The following is a 23,394-nucleotide window of genomic DNA, read 5'->3' as shown; positions in this document are numbered from 1 at the left end:
CTGATAGTTATCCACATCAAGCGGGTTTTACCAGGTTTCAGCACTGGAATGATGCTGCTCTCCCGCCGCCATTGTGATGGAAAGACGCCATCGCATGAGATCCGATTGAAGATGACGAGGAGATGTCACTTGTAGTTGGACGAGAGATGTATGATATCTGACTGTGGATCAGATCTGGCCCAAGAGCTGTGTCAGGGCAATGTGCGAATATGCTGAGGAGCTCCCACTCTGTAGATGGAGCATTACAGGGTTCACTGAGACGTTCAGTGAATGAGAGAGCTTTCCTTTCCATCCGCTGGTTGAGAGTGCGAAATGCAGGGGAATTATTCTCCGATGCAGAGGCTCGAGCATAGTGCTCAGCAATTGTGTTTGAATTGGTAAATAACACGCCATTGATGTTAATGCCAGTAAAACCTGTCGGGATCTGGTACCCACAAATATGTCTGATCTTTGTCCAGACTTGGGAAGGTGACGTATGGCACCCAATGCTCGAGACGTGCCTCTCCCAACACTCCTGTTTCCGTCTTTTTATAAGCTTGCGAATATGGGCACGGAGCCGTTTAAAAGCTATCAAGTGCTCTAGGGAAGGGTGCCACTTCTGTCTCTGTAGAGCACTCTGACACTCTATAATGGCCTCCGCGATTTCCAGCGACCACCAAGATACTGACTTTCGCCGAGGGCAACCTATAGAACAAGGGAACGTGTTTCTACCGCAGAAACAATCATTCTAGTGACCTGCGCAACTACCACATCGATGAGACCATGTGGGAGAGATTAAATGGTCTGCCCTGTTTAAAGCCCATCTTGGTAGACACCTGGGGAAATGGCACTGGGGGAGTGACAGAACGATGGGAAAGTGGTCACTACCACACACTTCATTGTGGGCTCTCCGGTGGACAGATGGGAGAAGTACTGGGCTGCAGAGGGATAAATCAATGGGCGAGTAAGTGCCATGAACCACACTGAAATGTGTGGGGGCCCAAGCATTTAAGAGGCAAAGGTCGAGTTGGGACAGGAGAGTTTCGACATTTCTACCTCGGCCAGTAAGCGTGGTGCCACCCCATAAGGGGTTATCGGTGTTAAAATCTTTTAAAAGTAGGATAGGTTTAGGTTGTGGGGGACGGGGGGGACGGGGGGGGGGGGGGGGGGGGGGGGGATGACACCGAAGTCCCCTGCATTTCGGGGTACCTTGCTCCCGAAGTAGGTGCCTTGGGAGCAATGGAATGAGATTTTCCCCCAATCACAAAGGGGCGGATGTGTTCTGGAGGCCTGGAGGGCCCACTGTTCGTGGCATAGAGTGTGGTATGACTGGTACTTGTGACGGCGATGGTAATGTAGCTGCAGCGTATGCGGACATCAACCAAACGAGGTGTAATCATTGAAATTTATGTTTAGGCTCTTGGTAAGTCAACCGCTCCACAGTCTTGTACTCTATAATTTTCCACTCCTTTTGAAGTACTGTGCAGTGCTCTCCACAGTTGATACAAGTGGGAGGAGGCGCACACTGAGTATCTGGATGCGGTGACGTCCGCAGTCTTGACATGTGGCACTGGAAGTGCAGCAGGAGGACATGTGCCTGAATTTCCAGCACTTATAGCACCGCATAGGGGGAGGGGCGTATGGTTTAATGTCACAGCATAAACCATCACCTTGACTTTTTCAGCCAATGAATCAGCCTCAAAGGCCAAGATGAAGGCACCGGTAGCAACCCTGTTGTCCCCCGAAGTGCGCTGGATGAAATCAACACACCCTGCCATTCTAGATTGGCATGGAGCTCGTCGTCAGACTGCAAGAGGAGGTCGGGATGGAAAATACTCCGCTGGACCATGTCGAGGCTTTTATGGGGAGTGATGGAAAGAGGAATATCACCCAGCTGGTCACTGCGAGTAACACCCGGGATTGGGCTGGGGATGCTGTCTGAATCAAGACTGCATCGCTTCTTATCTTGGACAGCGCTGTCACTTCCACAAATTTATCCTCAAGAAGTTCAACAAAAAAATTGAGGCTTTGTATGTAGAAAAGAATCCCTGTCCATTCTGCTACAGACTAAATACTGAGGCGAATGTGGCTCTCTTCTTTCTGTAGTCCTACGTTCCTCCCATGGTGTAGCAAGGGAGGGAAACAATTTAGGGTCATATCTGTCAGCATTGTACTCGAACTTGCCCTTTTTAGAGACTGCTGGTGCAATACGGTCACCAGCAAGAGATGACTTTTATCAGGGGCTCTCCCCACGGGCACCACTCAGCCACAGCATAGGCCACCTCGCATGGTGGCCATTGCTGGGAGTCCTGATGCCCCAGGAAGACAGGCATCTGCTCCTTGGAATACGTGGGGAGTTTACAGCTCCAGCATCAGCAGCGCAATCCCTGTGTTGTCAGGGGGCTACCACCAAATGGGTACATGACAGCCCCACCACAACAGACTGGCTACCATGCTGGATCTTGGGCGCAGAGAGATCCAATACTGTCATGGGGGTGAAAGAGGACAGGAGACGATAAAAGAAGATGACATACCCCGTAAAGTTTCTTCACCCAAATAGTTGAATTGCAGGTGGAGATGCAAAGCCATGACGAGAGGTTCGAGAGATCGAATCTAACGACACTATGGATAACTCATGCACCACGTAAGGCATCCTTGCGCATATGGCCTGCACTTCTGTAGAATTTGTAAAGTTGCAGGTCAAACCATAAAATGGGACCTGGACTTACAGTGCCGAAAAGTGTGACACTCCATTTAGTCACCTCTTACAACAGGTGGGGATACCTCGGGCCTATTCTAACCCTCGGGACCTGCAGGGGATGGAGATTGGGTGGAGGAAATGGACAGTGAGAGGGAGAGGAGGAGATGTGTTCAATACATGCAAGCGAAGCTGCAAAGAAAATGCTAGTTTTTATTATTTCTCTCTTTGTTCACTAGCACACAGAAAAACAAATGATAAAGCTCACAACAAAATCAAGAGTGTTTCTGACCTCACTGGGAAAAGTTTACCAACTGTCCTTTTTCAGACTGCGATCTTTGCATACATAATTACTGCAGTCCAGTAGCTCTTGTCATACATGAAGAGCATTTATGAAATTTATAGTTCTGATTTATCCACTTCTCCACTGCCATACACAACAAACTCGCAACAATAAACAACTAACAAGGCAGGCGGCTATATATCTACCGGTGCAAACTTTCAAACTACAGCAAACTGATACAGTTTTCCCTCAGTTTTTCTGCAAGAAGGAGCAAACAAAGGTGAGAGCAAGTAAGAGATATTGCCATACAATACAAAATATTCTCTACCCTTGGTGGACAACATCGGCAACCCTATGCAATGTCAGCAACTACCTGACAACAGCCTGCAACAACAGCAATATTGCAAGGCCACACCACAAAACTGCTGTGTTTTGCAGCCCCAGTTCAGCTAAGTTGACAAAAATGCTATTGTGGTCAAACATTATCGTGCAATGTGGTCCGTGTAAATGCACCTTAAGAAACTAAACATCTTGAGTCATATTTACAGCTCACTGGTCAAGCTTGGTGTTTGATCTTCTTCCTGTTTCCATTGCATTAACAAATCAGTGTTTAACTCCTGATACAAAATTTGCCATCTTTGATATGAAATTTGGCTCTCAATGTATGCATGCTTGTTCATTTCGATGACTGAAATCAGTTGTTGAGCAGTTATGACTTTATACAGGCTCAATAAAACTTGAACTCGTTTTCTTTGTTAGCAATGTGGAATCCTTAAATGCAAACTAGTTTATCAAGTTCTAGATGTTCTAACCATATAATAGATACAGTGGGTGATCAAATGTACATCTCAATTACATTTTCTTTCACAAATTATTAAATTAAATGTCAATAAAGTTGCATCACTGATATAATGCACATGTTCCTGGACTTTGAAAGAATGCATATACTTTTTGAAGAAAATTTGTCTTTTAGTTGCTATAGCAATCACCTCATTTCTTCCATAAAGCAACAACACTTTCTTCTCAATACATTTTATATTGCGGCCAAAGCAATAAAAGCCACGGTTGCACACTTTCATGAATCTTGCAGACAAAGATGACAAAAATAAAATTTCATATTCAGGATAGCAGCAACAGTTTAATGGAACATATGGAGGCACTGCGAATGCAAAAGTTTTTCTGATAAGCAAGAAGTCCATGATGTGTACTCTTGATTGCAGAGTAAATTATTCTTGAGCAGTCTTCCTTTGTACTGTGTCGTTACTGTTTTTCTGCCCAGTACCAATTTTATGAAACAGTCCAATTTAGTAAAACAATAGATTACCATTCTAAATGACATATTATTATGTAATTTTGGAGTGAATTTTATTGAACAAGAACACTGTTTTGTTATCACGGGGTTACTGAAACTTACAACTATTGAATTAAGGAACAACAGTGAGTAAGTCTGTGTTAAAATATTGCTGAGAAGCATTTCAGTGGTGAGAACATAGTAGAAAACCACAACTATGTTTTACATAATTTTTCAGACAAATTAATTAGCAGCTGAGCTTATACGGAAATATGGTCATTCCATGTCAAATCACCTAATTTTGAACCATTTTCCTGTTTGACCATCATACACCTCAATGAAATTTTATGTGAACACTCACACATCCCCACACATCACTGATGAAGTTTGGCTTTTGTTGAAACAATGCAGGCTGAGATACAGTCACGTTTCGCTCCAAGCGGGACTTTGCACAGAGTGAGACTGAATTTCTGGTGACTGCAAGCTGTTATATCTTCGGCAATACACAGTTGAAAGAAACAAAATTTGGCCCAGCTTGTACAGCTTCAGGCATTTTCTTAACTATGATAATGAAAATTTTAGAAGCCATATTCAGTTGGGAAACTTTACGCAACATCGTCTGAAAGAATTTCGAAGTTTGGTTTCTTACATCTCAGGAACTAAAAGGTACGACGAACTTGAAACTTGGAGTGTAGTGACCTAACAACAGCTCCCAAACATAAGGTTTCATTTATATACCACTTTCCAATACTAGGTAATGTATTTTATGCACTATAAGACGTTATGGACTGTGAGACGCATCTTGATTTTTATGCAATTTTTTTTTTAAAGATAACATTTTTACCCATTTTAATTAGATTGCAAAGCCAGACTAAAAAAAAAAAAAAAATCTTAGTTTGTAAAACCAAACTGACCTTTAAACACCCCAAAAATTGTCGTCTGAACTGGCACTGTAGACTGCAATGATGTATCACAAGCTAGACAGCGTTCTGCGTCTGTGATGATGGGGCGGGAGGGAGACAGTGTTAGCAAGCTTGTATTTCCAAACATCATGTTTGTTGCATTGGTTCACTGCTACTGGAAGAGGAATCCAATGTTACCAGTTAGAAATAGGATTCCCCCCAGCATTAAATATTTGACCATTTTCAAAACTGGCAGGGGACATTTCTACATTAATTTTGAGTATAAGAGACTCCTGGATTTCGGAGGAAATTTTTCGACGAAAAAAGTGTGCCTTATAGTCTGTAAAATACAGAAAATTAGGTGCAAAGTTGGAGGTTTTGTAAAAAGATAAACAAATGCTATATTCCTGACCTGATTTTACAAAAAAATCTATTTTATAAAACTTTCCAAACTAGCCTCATTAGAAAGACCATGGTTTTAACGGCAAAAAAAGTTTATTTGATTATCCAGCACAGGCTAACAATGCTAAATAATTTGATTCAAAGTTGAGCACAAAAAACCTGGCATAAAGAAAATGTTAACTTCAGATTCTTATAGCGCACAGAGTAAACACACTCAGAACATGAAACTTATTATGCAATAGCTCAAATTTATCTGTCATTGGTACTGTTAGCACACATTGGAAAATTATTGAACATAATTACCTAAATTTCATTTATGTACTGTTTTCCTGTAGCCTACAAATTTGTCAATACGTTAACAGATTTTGTGAAAAGGTGAAAATAGGGTACATTCGACACTTCTTTTACAAACCCCATTTTCCATTAAAACTTCAAAACCTACATCATTTAAAGCAGTGTTTAAGCCCCCCCAAACAGTGGATTTAATTTCCAACATGGCCTTCAGTGCCACATAAATTGAAGCAAAGTAGCAGGAAATATTTTGCTGCAAATAAAGTTTTAGCTTTGGCATCTTATATCGCGCTGATTATAGGCATGATAAACAGGAAATTTTGGACACAACAACTTGGCACCATAAGGTCTTCAAATAAAAAATATCATTCAAGTACTGCCTTCCAAATTTCTACAAAATAAGTTCCAACTTGAATTTTGTAAAATTACGAAAATAGATCACATCTAGTCTACTTGTAGAAAATCTGCTTTCCATAATTGATTTAAACTAATCTAAGTTCGAAAGAGCTTGTTTCCAAGCATTCAGATAGTCATGTTCAATAATTTTCCAATGTGTGCTAACAGTACCAGACAATGACAGATAAATTTGAGGGAATGTACTATAGCTACAGTCTATATTTCAACAACATGTTAACCATGTTTTGGTGCACATATTTTCTATTTGTATTACAACAAGTAATGTCTGACTACATTCCATTGGTCCACAGTGTCCAGACCACCTCTGATTTATTTATGTAACATATAACTTCAGTTCATTTGTACAATTCTATGTATCTGACATATGATGATGAGTTATCCAGAAACACATAATATTAAAGTCATTCATTTACCACATGAGGACATTTTACTAAGCGACCTCCTCAGCATTTGTCCAGTGTCTCAATTATATGATATGGTCAAATGCTTCCCATTAGACTTCTTGTCCCATCTCCAACATGGTGATACTGTTTACAGTTTATGTCATGGCTGTATCTCACATGCCACCAACAGTGGAAACGGCTGAAGGACGTATCAGTAGTCTTCCACCAATGAATGTAGACTCAACTGCAAAACCAATGTCTTGCACCTGCCATCTTATGCCACCTCCACATTTCTCCACGTCTCCCTCAGCTGAACTGACCAGTTGGCAGGTATACACCCCAGTCCCCCAAAGACAAGACTGCTCCCTTGCTGCCTACGTGAGATTCGCCTACAGATATGAAAACTGGAAATAACGTATTTAGCAAATGTCTTTGTATGCTGACAGGTAGCACCACAAGGCTTTGGTACCCAAATTACAGACTTGCGAACATGGATGAAGAAAACCACCTGTGGCTGGCATTGCACAGGTATTGGGTGTGATCCCTATGGTGATGGGGTTGGTGGTTCATGTTCTTGACCTGATAGTGACAATTTCACCATGCACCAAGACAATACAGTGAAATATTACTTTTTATACGAAAATAAAAAATACTTTTAACATGTTGTTAAAATGTAGCCTGTTGCCATGGTACATTCCCTCAAATTTATCTGTCATTGGTACTGTTAGCACACATTGGAAAATTATTGAACATAATTACCTAAATGCCTGGCAACAAGCACTTTCCAACCTTGATTAGTTTGAAATCAATTATGGAAAGCATATTTTCTAAAAGTAGACTGAATGTGATCTATTTTCATAATTTTATGAAATTCAAGTTCAAACTTATTTTGTAGAAATTTGGAAGGCAGTACTTGAATGATATTTTTTATTTGAAGACCTTATGCTGCCAAGTTGTTGTGTCCAAAGTTTCCTGTTTATCATGCCTTTAATCAATGAGATATAAGATGCCACAGCTAAAACTTTATTTGAAGCAAGATATTTCCTGCTACTTTGCTTCAATTTATGTGGCACTGAAGGCCATGTTGGAAATTAAATCCACTGTTAGGGGGGGCTTAAACACTCTGCTTTGAATGAGATAGGTTTTGAAGTTTTAATGGAAAATGAGGTTTGTAAAAGAAGTGTCGAATGTACCCTATTTTCACCTTTTCACAAAAACTGCCACCTTATTGACAAATTTATAAGATATAGGAAAACAGTACATGCAAGACATTTTGTATTCCACAACCCTGTGCTACCAAGCTATTGCATAATAAGTTTCATGTTCAGCATGTGTTTACTCTTTGAGCTTTAATAATCTGAAGTTAGCATTTTCTTTGTGCTATTGTTTTTTTGTCCTTCTTTGAATAAAATTATTTAGCATTGTTAGCCTGCACTGGATAATCAAATACAAAAGCACCCACGTGATTTACCAACTGACCTGCCTACACTGTGAAGCTTTCTATGTGGGAATGACCAGCAACAAACTGTCCATTCGCATGAATGGACACAGGCAGACAGTGTTTGTTGGTAATGAGGAACACCCTGTGGCTAAACATGCCTTGGTGCACGGCCAGCACATCTTGGCACAGTATTACACCGTCCGGGTTATCTGGATACTTCCCACTAACACCAACCTGTTGTCAGAACTCCAGAGATGGGAACTTGCCCTTCAGTATATCCTCTCTTCTCTTCATCCGCCAGGCCTCAACCTCCGCTAATTTCAAGTTGCCGCCGCTCATACCTCACCTGTCTTTCAACAACATCTTTGCCTCTTTACTTCCGCCTCGACTGACATCTCTGCCCAAACTCTTTGCCTTTACAAATGTCTGCTTGTGTCTGTGTATGTGCGGATGGATATGTGTGTGTGCGCGCACGCGAGTGTATACCTGTCCTTTTTTCCCCCTAAGGTAAGTCTTTCCGCTCCCGGGATTGGAATGACTCCTTACCTTCTCCCTTAAAACCCACAACCTTTCGTCTTTCCCTCTCCTTCCCTCTTTCCTGATGAAGCAACCGTTGGTTGCGAAAGCTTGAATTTTGTGTGTGTGTCTATCGACCTGCCAGCGCTTTTGTTTGGTGGGTCACATCATCTTTGTTTTTGGATATATATATTTTGCAATTAAATTGTTCAGATGGCTCTGAGCACTATGGGACTTAACATCTGAGGTCATCAGTCCCCTAGAACTCCGAACTACTTAAACCTAACTAACCTAAGGACATCACACACATCCATGCCCGAGGCAGGATTCGAACCTGCAACCGTAGTGGTCGCGCGGTTCCAGACTGAAGCACCTAGAACCGCTAGGCCACCAGCAGCCGGCATTTTGCAGTTAAAACCATGGTCTTTCTAATGAACCCAGTTTGGAAAGTTTAGACAGTTTTTATCTTTTTAGTAAAATCTTCAACTTTGCACTTAATTTATTCAGTATTGGAAAGTGATACATAAATGAAACTTTATGTTTGAGAGCTTTTGTTATGTTACTACAAGCCAAGTCTCACATTTGTCATACACCTAGTTTCCGAGATATAAGAAGTCGAACTTTGAAATTTTTTCAGGCAATTTTGCTAAAAATGTACTGGCTGAATATGGCTCATAATATTTTCATTGTTATTCTTAAGAATATGCATAAAGTTATCTGTTGAGAGAGTAATGAGCTATGTTGTAAGAATCTTTGCTTTGCTCTCCGAGCTGTTTACATCAAGTTCAGTTATACAAGTAGTTGTATTTGAGAGTTCGGAGTTTATATAATTTCTAGGGGAGAAAGGACATCTGTGGATAATTGTAAAGATGTAAGTTTATATATTTGTCAATTAGAATACATATAATATTGAAAAATCTGTTTGTGACACTTACGGCCCAAACGCATTATTGGTAGCATAGAGTAAAACATTCATCATAACCTAACTTTCGTACTAAAATATATCTTTTCTTTTCAGCTGTGTTAGTACAATGAATGTAAAAAAACTTTTACTCTACCACAATAAGAGTTATTGAGGATGGAAATGTTAGTGAAGACCCAGATATGTCAAATGATGAAACATTTTCTGCAGAACAATATTTTCAAAATGAAGATGTGCTTTGTTCAGTCAGATAGTGATGATGATGGTGTCAGATCTAAGAGCTATAATATAACAAAGAAAAGAACTGTGATGCCAGAATCGGAATCAGAGTCAAAAGATTACAAGTGAGATGAGACTTACTGCCGAGTTAACCCTGATGATAATTGTGTTGCAGATAGGGTTATAGCAAAGCAACAAATATCAAAACTTCCTACTAAGGTGGAAAAACCTATAATACAGTGGAAAGTAGGACACTGGATTAGAAAAGAAGAAAAGATAAAATTCACCAGTAATACTAATCTTACTGAGGGAATATTGGATCTTGACACTCCTGCGGAATATTTTCAGTATTTCTTTACTGAAGACATACTGCATTACATAACCAAACAAAGTAACTTGTATTTTGTACAATGCCAACCCAATAAAAGTGTAAATGTTGATGTAGAAGAAATGGAACAATTTACTGGTGCAACCATGCCTATGTCCATTATTCAACTCCCAGCAATAGGGTATTACTGGCCTCAACATCTGGGCCACCCTGCTGTTTAAGTGACATAATGAGCTGCAACTGATGGGAAGACATAAAATGCTTCATACACTTCTGTGATAACAGTAATCTAGTCCCTGCTAGTGACCTCAACCATGACAAACTTTTCAAAATTCACCCACTGCTAGATCAGTTGCGTGAAAGACTGTTACAAGTACCGTGCCAGAAGAGCAATTTTTAGCTGTGAATGAACAGATTATTCCAATGAAGTGCAGATCTTCACTATAACAATACAGTCCTAGTAAACCACATAAATGGGAGTTCAAAGCTTTTGTACTTAGTGGGGTGTAAGGATTCAGCTACGATTATGAAATTTTTGCTGGAGCTCAGCATAATGTTATAACACCTGGTGCTGTAGAACTAGGAGCAATGTTGTTGTGCACCTCACACAAACAGTCCCACAACACGTGAACCACAAGTCTCTTTTTTTTTTTTTTTCTCAATTGGTTCACTAGTATACCTTTGGAAGTGTATTTTTTTGTACTTAGTGGGGTGTAAGGATTCAGCTACGATTATGAAATTTTTGCTGGAGCTCAGCATAATGTTATAACACCTGGTGCTGTAGAACTAGGAGCAATGTTGTTGTGCACCTCACACAAACAGTCCCACAACACGTGAACCACAAGTCTCTTTTTTTTTTTTTCAATTGGTTCACTAGTATACCTTTGGAAGTGTATTTGCATAAGGAAGGAATACACTCATAATGAACAGTCCACACCAATCAAGTACCTGGTTGCATTTTTCCTAAAGAGGCAAAGATGAAGAAGAATGGCCAAGGTAGCACGAAGGAAAAGGTAGCAACAGTAGATGGTATACAATTCCCAGTAGTATCCTGATTTAACAACAGAGTAGTCAACAATTTGTCCACATATGTTGGATCCAAGCCAGAAGGTAAAAATAAGAGGCTTTTCAGAAAGGAAAAGAAATACAAAATGATACCTTGTCCGCGCTCTGTGATGATCAACAACGACTACATGCCTGGTGTCGATCTGTTAAGATTCTATGCTTGGATATTACAGAATTCAAATCAGATCCAAATAATGGTACCTGGAAATATTCTTCCATCGAACTGATCTAGCTTGTGTTAATAGCTGGCTACTATGGAGAAGGAGAAATACAGACTACATGCCCCTAGTGGATTTCAAGGTAGCAGTTGCAGATGCAGATGCCCTCTGCAAAAAGGGCAAAACATTATCCAAGAAACAAGGTAGGTCAAGCAACGAAGTCCAAAAACAGCTGGACAGTAAGAAGAAGGAAGGTCCTGTGTCAGATCTTCCACAGCGTCAGGTACAACAGGGGGGCATAGATCACATGCCAGTCTGGCTCGAAAACCGTGGTTGATGCAAGTATCCATATTGCAATGGAAAATCCTACATAGCATGTCTTAGTGCAGTGCATCTTTATGTTTGAATATGGAGAGAAAATGTTTCATGAAATTTCATAAGGAATAGACCAAATGATAAATAATTTTGTTTGATTTCTGATAAACATGTACATTAATCAACATAAAGTGTAATTATTTAAAAAATAAACTTAGTTCTGCTAATGTATGTTTATATCTTCTTGGATATAATAGAGGGAAACATTCCACGTGGGAAAAATATATCTAAAAACAAAGATGACGTGACTTACCAAACAAAAGTGCTGGCAGGTCGATAGACACACAAACAAACACAAACATACACACAAAATTCAAGCTTTCGCAACCAACAGTTGCTTCGTCAGGAAAGAGGGAAGGAGAGGGAAAGACGAAAGGATGTGGGTTTTAGGGGAGAGGGTAAGGAGTCATTCCAATCCCAGGAGTGGGATTGGTATGACTCCTTACCCTCTCCCTTAAAACCCACATCCTTTCGTCTTTCCCTCTCTTCCCTCTTTCCTGACGAAGCAACCGTTGGTTGCGAAAGCTTGAATTTTGTGTGTATGTTTGTGTTTGTTTGTGTGTCTATCGACCTGCCAGCACTTTCGTTTGGTAAGTCACATCATCTTTGTTTTTAGATATATTTATATCTTCTTGTATATTTTCGAAGAGTTTTCTCATCCAGCCTGAAACTAGTACCACAAAATGTTAGCCGTAACTGCATATATGCCACATATGGCCCAAATACTTAAATCAAAGCTAATGGACTACACATAAGAGATATAATTTTTTAAGTATTTTTCCGGACATCAGGACACTGAAATTAACATGTGACATTTTTTTGCAACAATAAAAAAATTCATGCATTAATTTCATAAAAATTTGAAGACTGCTGATATGAAAAATCTTTAATACCAAGCACTCAATACAGTACACACCAATTTCTATCACTAACCATATCTAATTTCATCTCATAGCATCATAAAGTAAGTCAATGCAATTTTTAGCAACATTCAAGAAACTGTATGATTTCATTCAGTTAGAAACATTACCTACAAAGTATTGAAACTTTGGTAAGTGTGATTTGCTCTTGTTTCTGTTTTGGTCTTCAGTTCTAAGCCTGGTCTGATGCAGCTCTCTGTACTACCCTATCTTGTGCAAGCTGCTTCATTACAAATCAAATCCAGTCAATATGTTATGATTATAATATGCATTTTAATCATCAGCTGTTTATTTGTCCCATTAGTAAGCGTTCATCTTGTTTTTCCTGTGATGTCTGTCTATTTGGCACGAGATATGACTGGCAGTATTCTAAGACAAATTACGTCGGGTGTTTGTGCTATTTCACTGGATAATTTCAATATCGTTCAGCTTCAAAGGAATAAGGGATGCTTTTAACTAATATGTTGTACCTTACATCCTGGATGATGGTTAATAACCACAACCGATAGATGACTAATGGGACAAATAAACAGTTGATGGTTAAAATGCATATTATAAAATACTTTATGGCTGTTGAGCTTCACCTTATGGAAACATTACAAATATGTTATGAAGTTTGACCTTCACTGGAATAACAGGGCTGTCATAAAATTGAGAGTGTCATTTGTGTGGAGGATTCCCATGTGTTTTAGGTCTTCATTACTAAGAAATTAAAAGCATTCCTCCACCATCTGTCAGCCATAAATCAGATCATACATACTACTAACAAGTGCAAAATCGCTCACTCATCTTTCAAATTATCATCACATTTTTCGGATTCCTAATGGACTCATTTTCATACAAACAATTACTATAGTAATAACACTATCTACAATAATTTAAGAAGATGGGACCTGGATAACCTGAAAAAAGCAGAGGTTTTAGAAATTTTCAGGGAGAGCATAAGGGAACAACTGACAGGAATGGGGGAAACAAATACAGTAGAAGAAGAATGGGTAGCTTTGAGGGATGAAATAGTGAAGGCAGCAGAGGATCAAGTAGGTAAAAAGATGAGAGCTAGTAGAAATCCTTGGGTAACAGAAGAGATACTGAATTTAATTGATGAAAGGAGAAAATACAAAAATGCAGTAAATGAAGCAGGCAAAAATGAATACAAACGTCTCAAAAATGAGATCGACAGGAAGTGCAAAATGGCTAAGCAGGGATGGCTAGAGGACAAATGTAAGGGTGTAGAGGCTTATCTCATGAGGGTAAGATAGATACTGCCTACAGGAAAATTAAAGAAACCTTTGGAGAAAAGAAGAACCACTTGCATGAATATCAAGAGCTCAGATGGAAACCCAGTTCTAAGTAAAGAAGGGAAAGCAGAACGGGTGGAAGGAGTATATAGAGTGTCTATACAGGGGCGATGTTCTTGAGGACAATATTATGGAAATGGAAGAGGATGTAGATGAAGATGAAATGGGAGATACGATACTGTGTGAAAAGTTTGACAGAGCACTGAAAGACCTAAGTCGAAAGACGGCCCCAGGAGTAGACAGCATTCCATTAGAACTACTGACAGCCTTGGGAGAGCCAGTCCTGACAAAACTCTACCATTTGGTGAGCAAGAGGTATGTGAGAGGCGAAATACCCTCAGACTTCAAGAAGAATATAGTAATTCCAATCCCAAAGAAAGCAGATGTTGACAGATGTGAAAATTACCGAACTATCAGTTTAATAAGTCACAGCTGCAAAATACTAACACAAATTCTTTACAGACGAATGGAAAAACTGGTAGAAGCCAACCTCGGGAAAGATCAGCTTAGATTCTGTAGAAATGTTGGAACACGTGAGGCAATACTGACCCTACCACTTATCTTAGAAGAAAGATTAAGGAAAGGCAAACCTACATTTCTAGCATTTGTAGACTTAGAGAAAGCTTTTGACAATGTTGACTGGAATACTCTCTTTCAAATTCTGAAGGTGGCAGGGGTAAAATACAGGGAGCGAAAGGCTTTTTACAATTTGTATAGAAAGCAGATGGCAGTTATAAGAGTCAAGGGACATGAAAGGGAAGCAGTTGTTGGGAAGGGAGTAAGACAGGGTTGTAGTCTCTCCCCGATGTTATTCAATCTGTATATTGAGCAAGCAGTAAAGGAAACAAAAGAAAAATTCGGAGTAGGTATTAAAATCCATGGAGAAGAAATAAAAACTTTGAGTTTCGCCGATGACATTGTAATTCTGTCAGACACAGCAAAGGACTTGGAAGAGCAGTTGAACGGAATGGACAGTGTCTTGAAAGGAGGGTATGAGATGAACATCAACAAAAGCAAAACGAGGATAATGGAATGTAATCGAATTAAGTTGGGTGATGCTGAGGGAATTAGATTAGGAAATGAGACACTCAAAGTAGTAAAGGAGTTTTGCTATTTGGGGAGCAAAATAACTGATGATGGTCGAAGTAGAGAGGATATAAAATGTAGACTGGCAATGGCAAGGAAAGAGTTTCTGAAGAGAAATTTGTTAACATCGAGTATTGCTTAAAGTGTCAGGAAGTCATTTCTGAAAGTATTTGTATGGAGTGTAGCCATGTATGGAAGTGCAACATGGACGATAAATAGTTTATACAAGAAGAGAACAGAAGCTTTCGAAATGCTGCACATTAGATGGGTAGATCACATAACTAATGAGGAGGTATTGAATAGAATTGGGGAGGTAGGACATGTTCTGAGGCATGAAGGGATCACCAATTTAGTACTGGAGGGCAGTGTAGAGGGTAAAAATCATAGAGGGAGACCAAAAGATGAATACACTAAGCAGATTCAGAAGGATGTAGGCTGCAGTACGTACTGAGAGATGAAGAAGCTTGCACAGGATAGAGTAGCATGGAGAGCTGCTTCAAACCAATCTCAGGACTGAAGACCCCAACAACAACAACACTAATACAATTACTTTTTAAAGGGTGGGTGATGTACTCAATACTGCAGCTAATAAAAAGTTATCAGCATAAATTAAATATTTAATTCACTGAATTTACAATTTTTGAAGATGTTAACCTACCTGCACTCCAACACTTCTGATGGGTAGGAGTGTTGCAGCAAGATGTTGTTTACTTGAAACTTTACAAAGTTCAGATCTTTCATCATCACTAGTTACACTTTCAACTCTGTTGAGCAAAGCATGTTTCTGAAAGAAAGAAAAAATAATAAAAGCAACCTTACTTTCACATTTATAAATTTATACAAAAAACAACCACATTCATAAAAATTGTAGAAAAATCATATCAAATTATCTTCACACTTTTCTCCTAATCAATATTTGCTTTTACATTACTTTCACCAGAATGCTACAATATATTTACATACACACAACCAAATATTTTATTTTGTGCTACTTTTGTAAAAATTTGCAGTTTGAGAGAGTACCCATGTAGAAAATAGATTTTTGAAATGGAGAAAACCGCAACCAGTCAGTGTTAATAATGCTATTTATTTATAAATGAAAAAAAAAATATTTTATAAATAAATAATTTCTGTCAAACGTACACAATATTGTGTTTTTCATTATTATAAATATGTTGTTTTACCAAGAAGCAAAGAACGAATCAGTTAACATGCTATTTATTTACACAAATAGCACCATTACCGTTTGCAAACTGGCAGGGCCATCTTCAGAGCGCTGTTCACGTTCATAATAAATTTGATGTTTACATTATGTTCTGGCTGTTTTCCACCCTTTGTGGTGAAAATTCATAGAAGTGATGGCACCCCATACCAAAAAACAATACAAGAAGAAAAACAATACGAGAAATGGCCTATTAATTGTGATCATATCTAATAACAAATTAAAACAATGTAAGAGATCTGTTTACACCGTTTTCATTCGTTATTAGTTACAGCTACAGTTAAATAAGCCACTTTTCAAATCACTTTCTGCGGTAAGTAAGTAAAGTCTTATGGCGTGAATGGCTGGGAGACCCTAAGGGGGAGGTGGAACTGTCTAGCCAAACCCCCAGGCACCTTTCCTCTGCGAAGTATTAGAGTTGTGTGGGTAAGTGTATCTGTTAAGTATAGGTGACTGTAATGTTTGTGTGTGGAGTGCAACATCATGTTCATGTTCCAGTAAGACACCTTCACCCCATGGAATTTTCGTCACAAGGGTTGCAGAACAGCCAACAAGTAATGTTTACAGTGACAAATCTAACATAAAAGTGAACAAACAAATGAAGGCGAACCTGTCAGTTTGAAATTGGTAATGGCACTATGTGTGCAAATAAACAGCATTATCAACAATGGCTGGTTCCTGTTCTCTTCTTTTCAAGCACTATATTTTGTATTTGTCATGGTTAAGAGCCTCACTTTTCCAGATGGTGCAAACACAATTTTAGAAGTTACTGCTTGTTAATATGGAGCGACCATAGTGTTTATGTTGCCATCAAAATAAGATCAGAGCTAGTGTTTTATTCAGTGTTTGTGCAAGTTAACAATATCACATTACTTGTCTAAAAATGATGCATATCAATGGTTTGTCAATTAATGCAGAACAAATAAACAATTCTGAAAGATACGAAACTTCCTGACAGATTGAAACTGTGTGCCGGGCCGGGCCGGGACTTAAACTCAGGACATTTGCCTTTCATGGCCAAGTGCCCTACCAGCTGAGCTACACAAGCACGACTCACAATCCATCCTCACGAACAAAAGGTCACGAGTTGCGCTCAGGTAGCTCAGCTGGTAGAGCACTTGCCCATGAAAGGCAAAGGTTCCATGTTCAAGTCCCAATATGGCACGCCTTTTTAATCTGCCAGGCTATTTCACATTAGGGCACGTACCACTGCAAAGTGAAAAACTCATTCTGAACTTCCGAAAGGAGCTTTTGATCTCCATGTTAAGATCTCTTTTGAGAGGCATGTGGAAATTAAGATGTCTGCTCAGATAAGGATAAATGTTTTTGAAAACAATCTCTCAATGTTAATAATTTAATTTTCTAGTACATTTAAGTGATTTGCAAATTATTGGAATATCAATGCTACAAATAATTTTGTTGACTACTTAGGTAGTTTTGCGAATCTGGTGTCAAACATCATAATGTACAAAACAACATTCCCCAGTTGAACACTGTTGCGCACACATGCGCACGCGCACACGCACACACAACCACACGAGCGCTTGTGCCACACTTCAGTCAACTACAGGTGAGTGGTTGCCTCTCCTTTATTTTAAGTATGATTCCATCCAGTAATTTCCATTGCTGCTATTAATTATTGATTGTATTTCTCCAAAAAGCATGTGCCATTGGAGCAGACAACTCTGTGAACTTTTGAATATGAGCTTTATCATTTTTCGATTATAACTGGATGGCTTTGAAGTATTAGGATACAAACGATCTAACTGAATGTGACGAAAGTAATTTGCTGTAGTTGTAGGTTTTCATGCTTTAGTGACATTGTGGCTGCTACAAATGACGATTCATAAGCATCTCTGACGTATCTAAAGCATCTGCACTCACTTCACTTACTGCTAAATTCTGCGTTTTGTCAAAAGATAATTTTTTGGCTACACTAGTAACTGTACTAAATCAGATATCATCATCATCATCAGTGATGGCATGATTCAGGAGTAAGAGCCCATGCCACTAATTTCACAACTCAACATAGTCACAAGCAATTGCTAAGTATTGTAAATTAATACAACACATGAGTGGCTTGCATTCTTGTTTCCTTTTCCCCAATCCCTCTATTACTAGTGTGCTTTCTTGCACATGCAAAAAATGATGAAAGCTACTTCAACATATTATATGGAACCACTTATAGCATAGGTTTTTCACACAGTGCACTCTCTATGGTTTAAGTTGCTAACTCACCATATTACAGCCTAAACTAACTAATAATCAAGCTGCATAAAGGATCATTTTCAAGCAGAAATGAAACAAAATCTACATCTATTGAAATGAAATCTAAAATACTTTCTCTTACACGCCAGTGAACAAATGGGAATGAAATGTGTGGGCTTCACTAAACCTAGGAATGCATTTTTAATCGTCTTCATAAAGTAATGATCAATAGTAAACATAAAAACATCAATACCACAAAATCAGGAAATACAGACAATAGATAAATGAAACCTATCAGCAAATTATGCAAGGTTAATCATATCCTCATATTGAAAAATCTGTAGAACACCAACAACAAAAATTGCTAAGAACTTTTTATGAAGGCAAAAACAGAGTGGAAAGTGTCTTGAATTATGCAAACACTGGATTATGTAAAAAGGAGTGAGTTTTGTTAACACATCCAATTTCAAATAAACAGATCAATAATGAAGTATATATGAACTGTAATGAGAGAAATATTCAACAAATTGTAACCCATTATTAATCGAACAAAGTTGTGGACGAGTGTGTTGTTGCATTACTCACCCACTGTCAACAGCACTTAGGTCTTCAGTTAAGAGGTATTGTTAAGACGATCATGTGCCTCAAACTAAAATAGCAGCAATAAGGGGACTCTAAACACATCTGCTGCTTACCAAATCAAAAACTTAATAAAAACGTCATGTTTCCGTCAGTGGACTACATTCTGCCTCTGCTTCCTCTTCTTTCTTCTTTCATTTTTCTCATTTTCTCCTACATAAAACAATAAAGCAACAAAGCTCTTATTTCTCTCTCTCTCTCTCTCTCTCTCTCTCTCTCTCTCTCTCTCTCTCTCTCTCCTCTTTCCCTCCTGCCTGTGATACAACAAAACTGTTGCTTCAACCAATAATGTGTTGTGCATAGTCTTTTAAACTATTTTGGTGGGCTAATGCACTCAAGTACATATTGGACTGCATATTGTCACATTATTCATGCCCAACAAACTTTATGTTACTTCCATGTTTTAATGGCCGAAAAGTCCACCGGATTATTTGAGCCCACTGGTGTTCTTGGCAACAGGAATGACAACAAAATACCTGCAACGAAGGCAATTACTATGCTTGTTAAATCTACTTTTTAGCCTAATCTCTCAATAAGAAAGATCAAATTTTAAGATTTTTAATCACTTGTAAATAAAAATTTATCCATCTCAATAGTGATTTTATAAGTTATGAATAAAAATCTAAATTCTGTTGTTCCATAATGGCTCCTGCAGTAGAGTCTCGAGAACACGTTTCAAGTTTCCAGCAGAGAGAAATCTGTAGAGAATACAATAACATCACATTTGAATGCACTATATGATTCTTAAGTAGATACCTTTTAAACAGAAGGGTGTAACAACTAGTAACTGACTTCACACCTCCATCATTTACTCTCCACTTTATCACAAGCGACTGACACTAAGCATGGAACACAGTTTTAGGTTGCAATCATTTAAGTGCTGCACATGGATCACTCAAATTAGGATAACAGTCCTCATAAATTAAAAGCAGCATGCCAAATCAGCCTCTGAAATGGATCTTAGCCGTTCTGGGATAATATATTAGGAGCAGAGCTATTTGAGAAAGTTTTATGTGCTGATTGACAGATTCACTCTACTTTTAAGACTATCCTATTCTGCTCTTTTGGTAACCACATGCTAATGATCCTCCTGGGGCAAGATGTGGTGGACACAGCATTTTCACAGGCTAGCTGTTGGCTATATAATGAAATTCAGACCAAATTGGGCCAAAATTAAATTTGTTTCAGATTAAAGCTGTTCTTATAACCAGTGGCTGATACAGTCCTCCTCTTTTCACAGGTCTTCCCTATTTCTTCCTGCTTTTACATCTTTTACTTTTCATTTTACTATCTTCTCTCATTAGTTCAATTTCCTTCACCTTCTTTAGCAATTACAGGTTTTGTATACTACTAAGCAAAAGTTCCACATAATTAAGAAATGTGGGCATATGAACGGTTACATAGAAAAGCAAAGTTCAATCTCAAAACATTTAGCAAACAACAGTATCCAAAAACATGTTAATCAGAATAGTTCTGAAACTGAAGATAGAAAAAAAAAGAACTCCACAGCAAGAAAACAGTTAATAGCAGATATGGTGGCAGCTGACTGGCCACAATTTCTTTTCCCGATGCATCCTATATATGCTCTATATGCTTCAGCTCAGCAGATATCACTGCCTCCCCCTCCCATTTTTTGAGATGAATGTTTTCAGCTGGGAGAAATCCACACACCAGAACTGCTCTCCATGGATGGAGCTTGTTGTTAACACAGAGGATGTCGAGCCAAAATGTGCATTTGAAAAGTCACATGTTGTTGTGATACCTAGTCTCTGTGGCTCTGAGTGCCAAAAATTATGACACTGACCACAAACAAAGATCTGATCATTTCTCGTTTTTGGTCTAAGCAGTCATGTTTTTACCATGCTGTTAAACAAGAAGTGATTAAGCATCTTTATATGTGAGTGTGAGATACTGTGAAATTAGTGGTCTTTAATATTCAAAATTGAGACTGTTGCTCTCGCATCCATGTGCTGAAATGGCAGACTTGAAACATTGCATACCAACTGCCGTGCCATGGTTATTGTTGCAGTTCCTGGCAATTTTTGTTAAGATGCGTGTGAAATGAGTGTGCCTTCCTTATTTGAACGTAGCTAACTTCCCGGTGTCTGATGCTGATGAAACTTGGCTGACAAGTTTGTTTGATGATGTAATATTCCTGAAAGGTGTGATACCTCTAGAAATACATGCCTTTACAAAATTGGCAGAAGTAACTAGTTCCACTTCTTTCACAGTTCGCTGCGCAAACTCTGCTACGTCTTGCAAGATATTTCTTTTTTCCACTTCCCACAATAATTCGAACAGTATGCACATTCATGTTCCCTGACAATCGACCAAGTGTATCCTTATCAGGTGCTTGCTTTGCATGTTGGAGTGCTTCGCTTTCCTCCACAGTTTCTGCACCAACTTGTTGATCACTTGTCCAGGGTCTTGCAACTTCTTTTCACAAATGTTTTATATTCTTTTCATATATCTGGGTTTAGGTTTCTGTACATTTTATACATGTTAAACGAAGCACAATTTATTAGAAAGAAAGCTACTTTCTTTGTCCATTTATTGGTTTTCTGCATTATCCCACAATACAAAAGATATTGATCAGCCCTGTCCAGATCTTTCATAAATTTATTGTACATCACAATGTTATGATTCACACATCCCTTTTATTTTTCCATATGTGAAGGAAAATGTCACCTTGTCTTCGAAATGTAATATCACCTTTCTTTAGAGGTTTTGCTTCTGCTTGTAGACATTGAGGGAGACCTCTACTATTTCAAATTGTACCACAAACTCTTGTTTTCCTTTCTAGAAGTGTATGGGCAATAGCCGTACTGTTGTAATAATTGTTTTGAAAAACGTGGTGCCACATGCCAAGGTGAGGTGAATGTATAGAGAGAATAGTATCTTTAAGCTTTTTCCTCCCACAGTGTATATTTCTAGACTGGATATTTATGCACTTAACACTTTTGCCAACGATACAAACAAGCAAATCACATCAGATTAGGTTTCCAGTATTGTGAGTCCAGAAACAAAGCTGCCCTGTCCGCAGTGTCATTGCTTCATCAAGAGGAAGCTCCTGTTCAGGTTTGTATACTGTTTGAAATATATCTTGGAGATACTTTAGCACAGGTTCAATTTTGTAGAGTGTTTTTCTAACCACTCTGTAATTAATTGTCAATGAAATGCCACGATTTCCATATCTGCTCAAATCGATTTTTGGTCATTAGCTTGCCAAAAATAGGTGTGTCTATTAGAGGATCTGTTAACCAATAGCCCATCAAACAGTATTTTTTTATTTGCTCCGTTAAGATAGTCATGCCCAGAAATTTCTTCAGTTCAACAACAGTGATATTCATAAATTTGGGAGACTGGAGATTCATTATAACGGTTTTTGTTTTGTTCGTAATACAAGTTTGATTGTGCTGACATCTGACTGAACAATTCATCCCCTACAAATAATTCCACAGTGTCTATAATGCTATTGACTTCACTGGGAAGGGTTTTCACAACTGGAATTCCTCTAAACATTTCCAAAATAATGATCTTGTCCTTCTTCAGCCAACTTTTACTGTCAGAAGCTTTGTCCTCTCAATCGTTCATAATTATCTCACTTTGGTGATTATAGCCTTGTTGTTTTCCAGTAACACCATCCGAATCACTTGGAACATCAGAACAATTGTCCGCAAACAGTTCAGCAAGACATTCTCTCTCTGACAACTGTTTTCGTGACATACCACACGAGGCAACAACTACAGTACTGACTATAGTGTGGTACTGATTGTTGGTGGTAAAACAAAAGATAAAAATAAGTTCATACTGTTGTTCATTGCACTGAACCCTCCAGTTCATATATAACCTTTGTTAAATTGAAACAGTAACTGCTATGATGAACAGGTCTCAGAATATATGCAATGAACAAACACAGTTGGACCTGGAAACACACAAATCTACATAACTGTCATAGTATGGCTAATGGCTGGCCAGCTGCAATATGGCTACCACACCATATTTATATATGATGATGCTACACAGATGTCAACACTACACAAATGCATGATTCTACAAATACGCACAACAAAAGATTTTATCACTGAAAAAGTCATCAGTATTGCATGTGATTTTGCAGGTCACTATCAACAGAAACCATTTTCCACCTGCACACAAGAACTAAAATGAGAAAATACAACTAATAAAAGCTAAAATTTTCAAAATCATAATCTCCCAGTCTATGTCCAACTGGTAAATTGATGGTACAGAATGAGGATCAACTGCCAACATGAGAGAGTACGACAGCACTCCACACTTACATCCATCATAATGCTTCCCCACATACAGGTCCCATTTCCCAAACTGGTCT

General features: G+C 38.6%; 1 protein-coding gene across 9 annotated transcripts in view; it reads right to left on the bottom strand.

Annotated features, from left to right (window-relative positions):
- LOC126457297 (GMP synthase [glutamine-hydrolyzing]) overlaps positions 1-23,394 on the bottom strand; it is a 178,771-nt gene that overhangs the window by 19,387 nt on the left and 135,990 nt on the right. For all 9 annotated transcript variants that reach the window (XM_050093475.1, XM_050093474.1, XM_050093476.1 and 6 more), the window contains one exon: positions 15,633-15,758. In XM_050093475.1, coding sequence (XP_049949432.1) covers positions 15,633-15,758 — 126 coding nt within the window. The remainder of the gene's footprint in view (positions 1-15,632; positions 15,759-23,394) is intronic.

This window comes from Schistocerca serialis, chromosome 2 (assembly GCF_023864345.2).
Source record: "Schistocerca serialis cubense isolate TAMUIC-IGC-003099 chromosome 2, iqSchSeri2.2, whole genome shotgun sequence".
Lineage (NCBI taxonomy): Eukaryota > Metazoa > Arthropoda > Insecta > Orthoptera > Acrididae > Schistocerca > Schistocerca serialis.
This window is presented reverse-complemented; position numbering and strand designations above follow the sequence as displayed.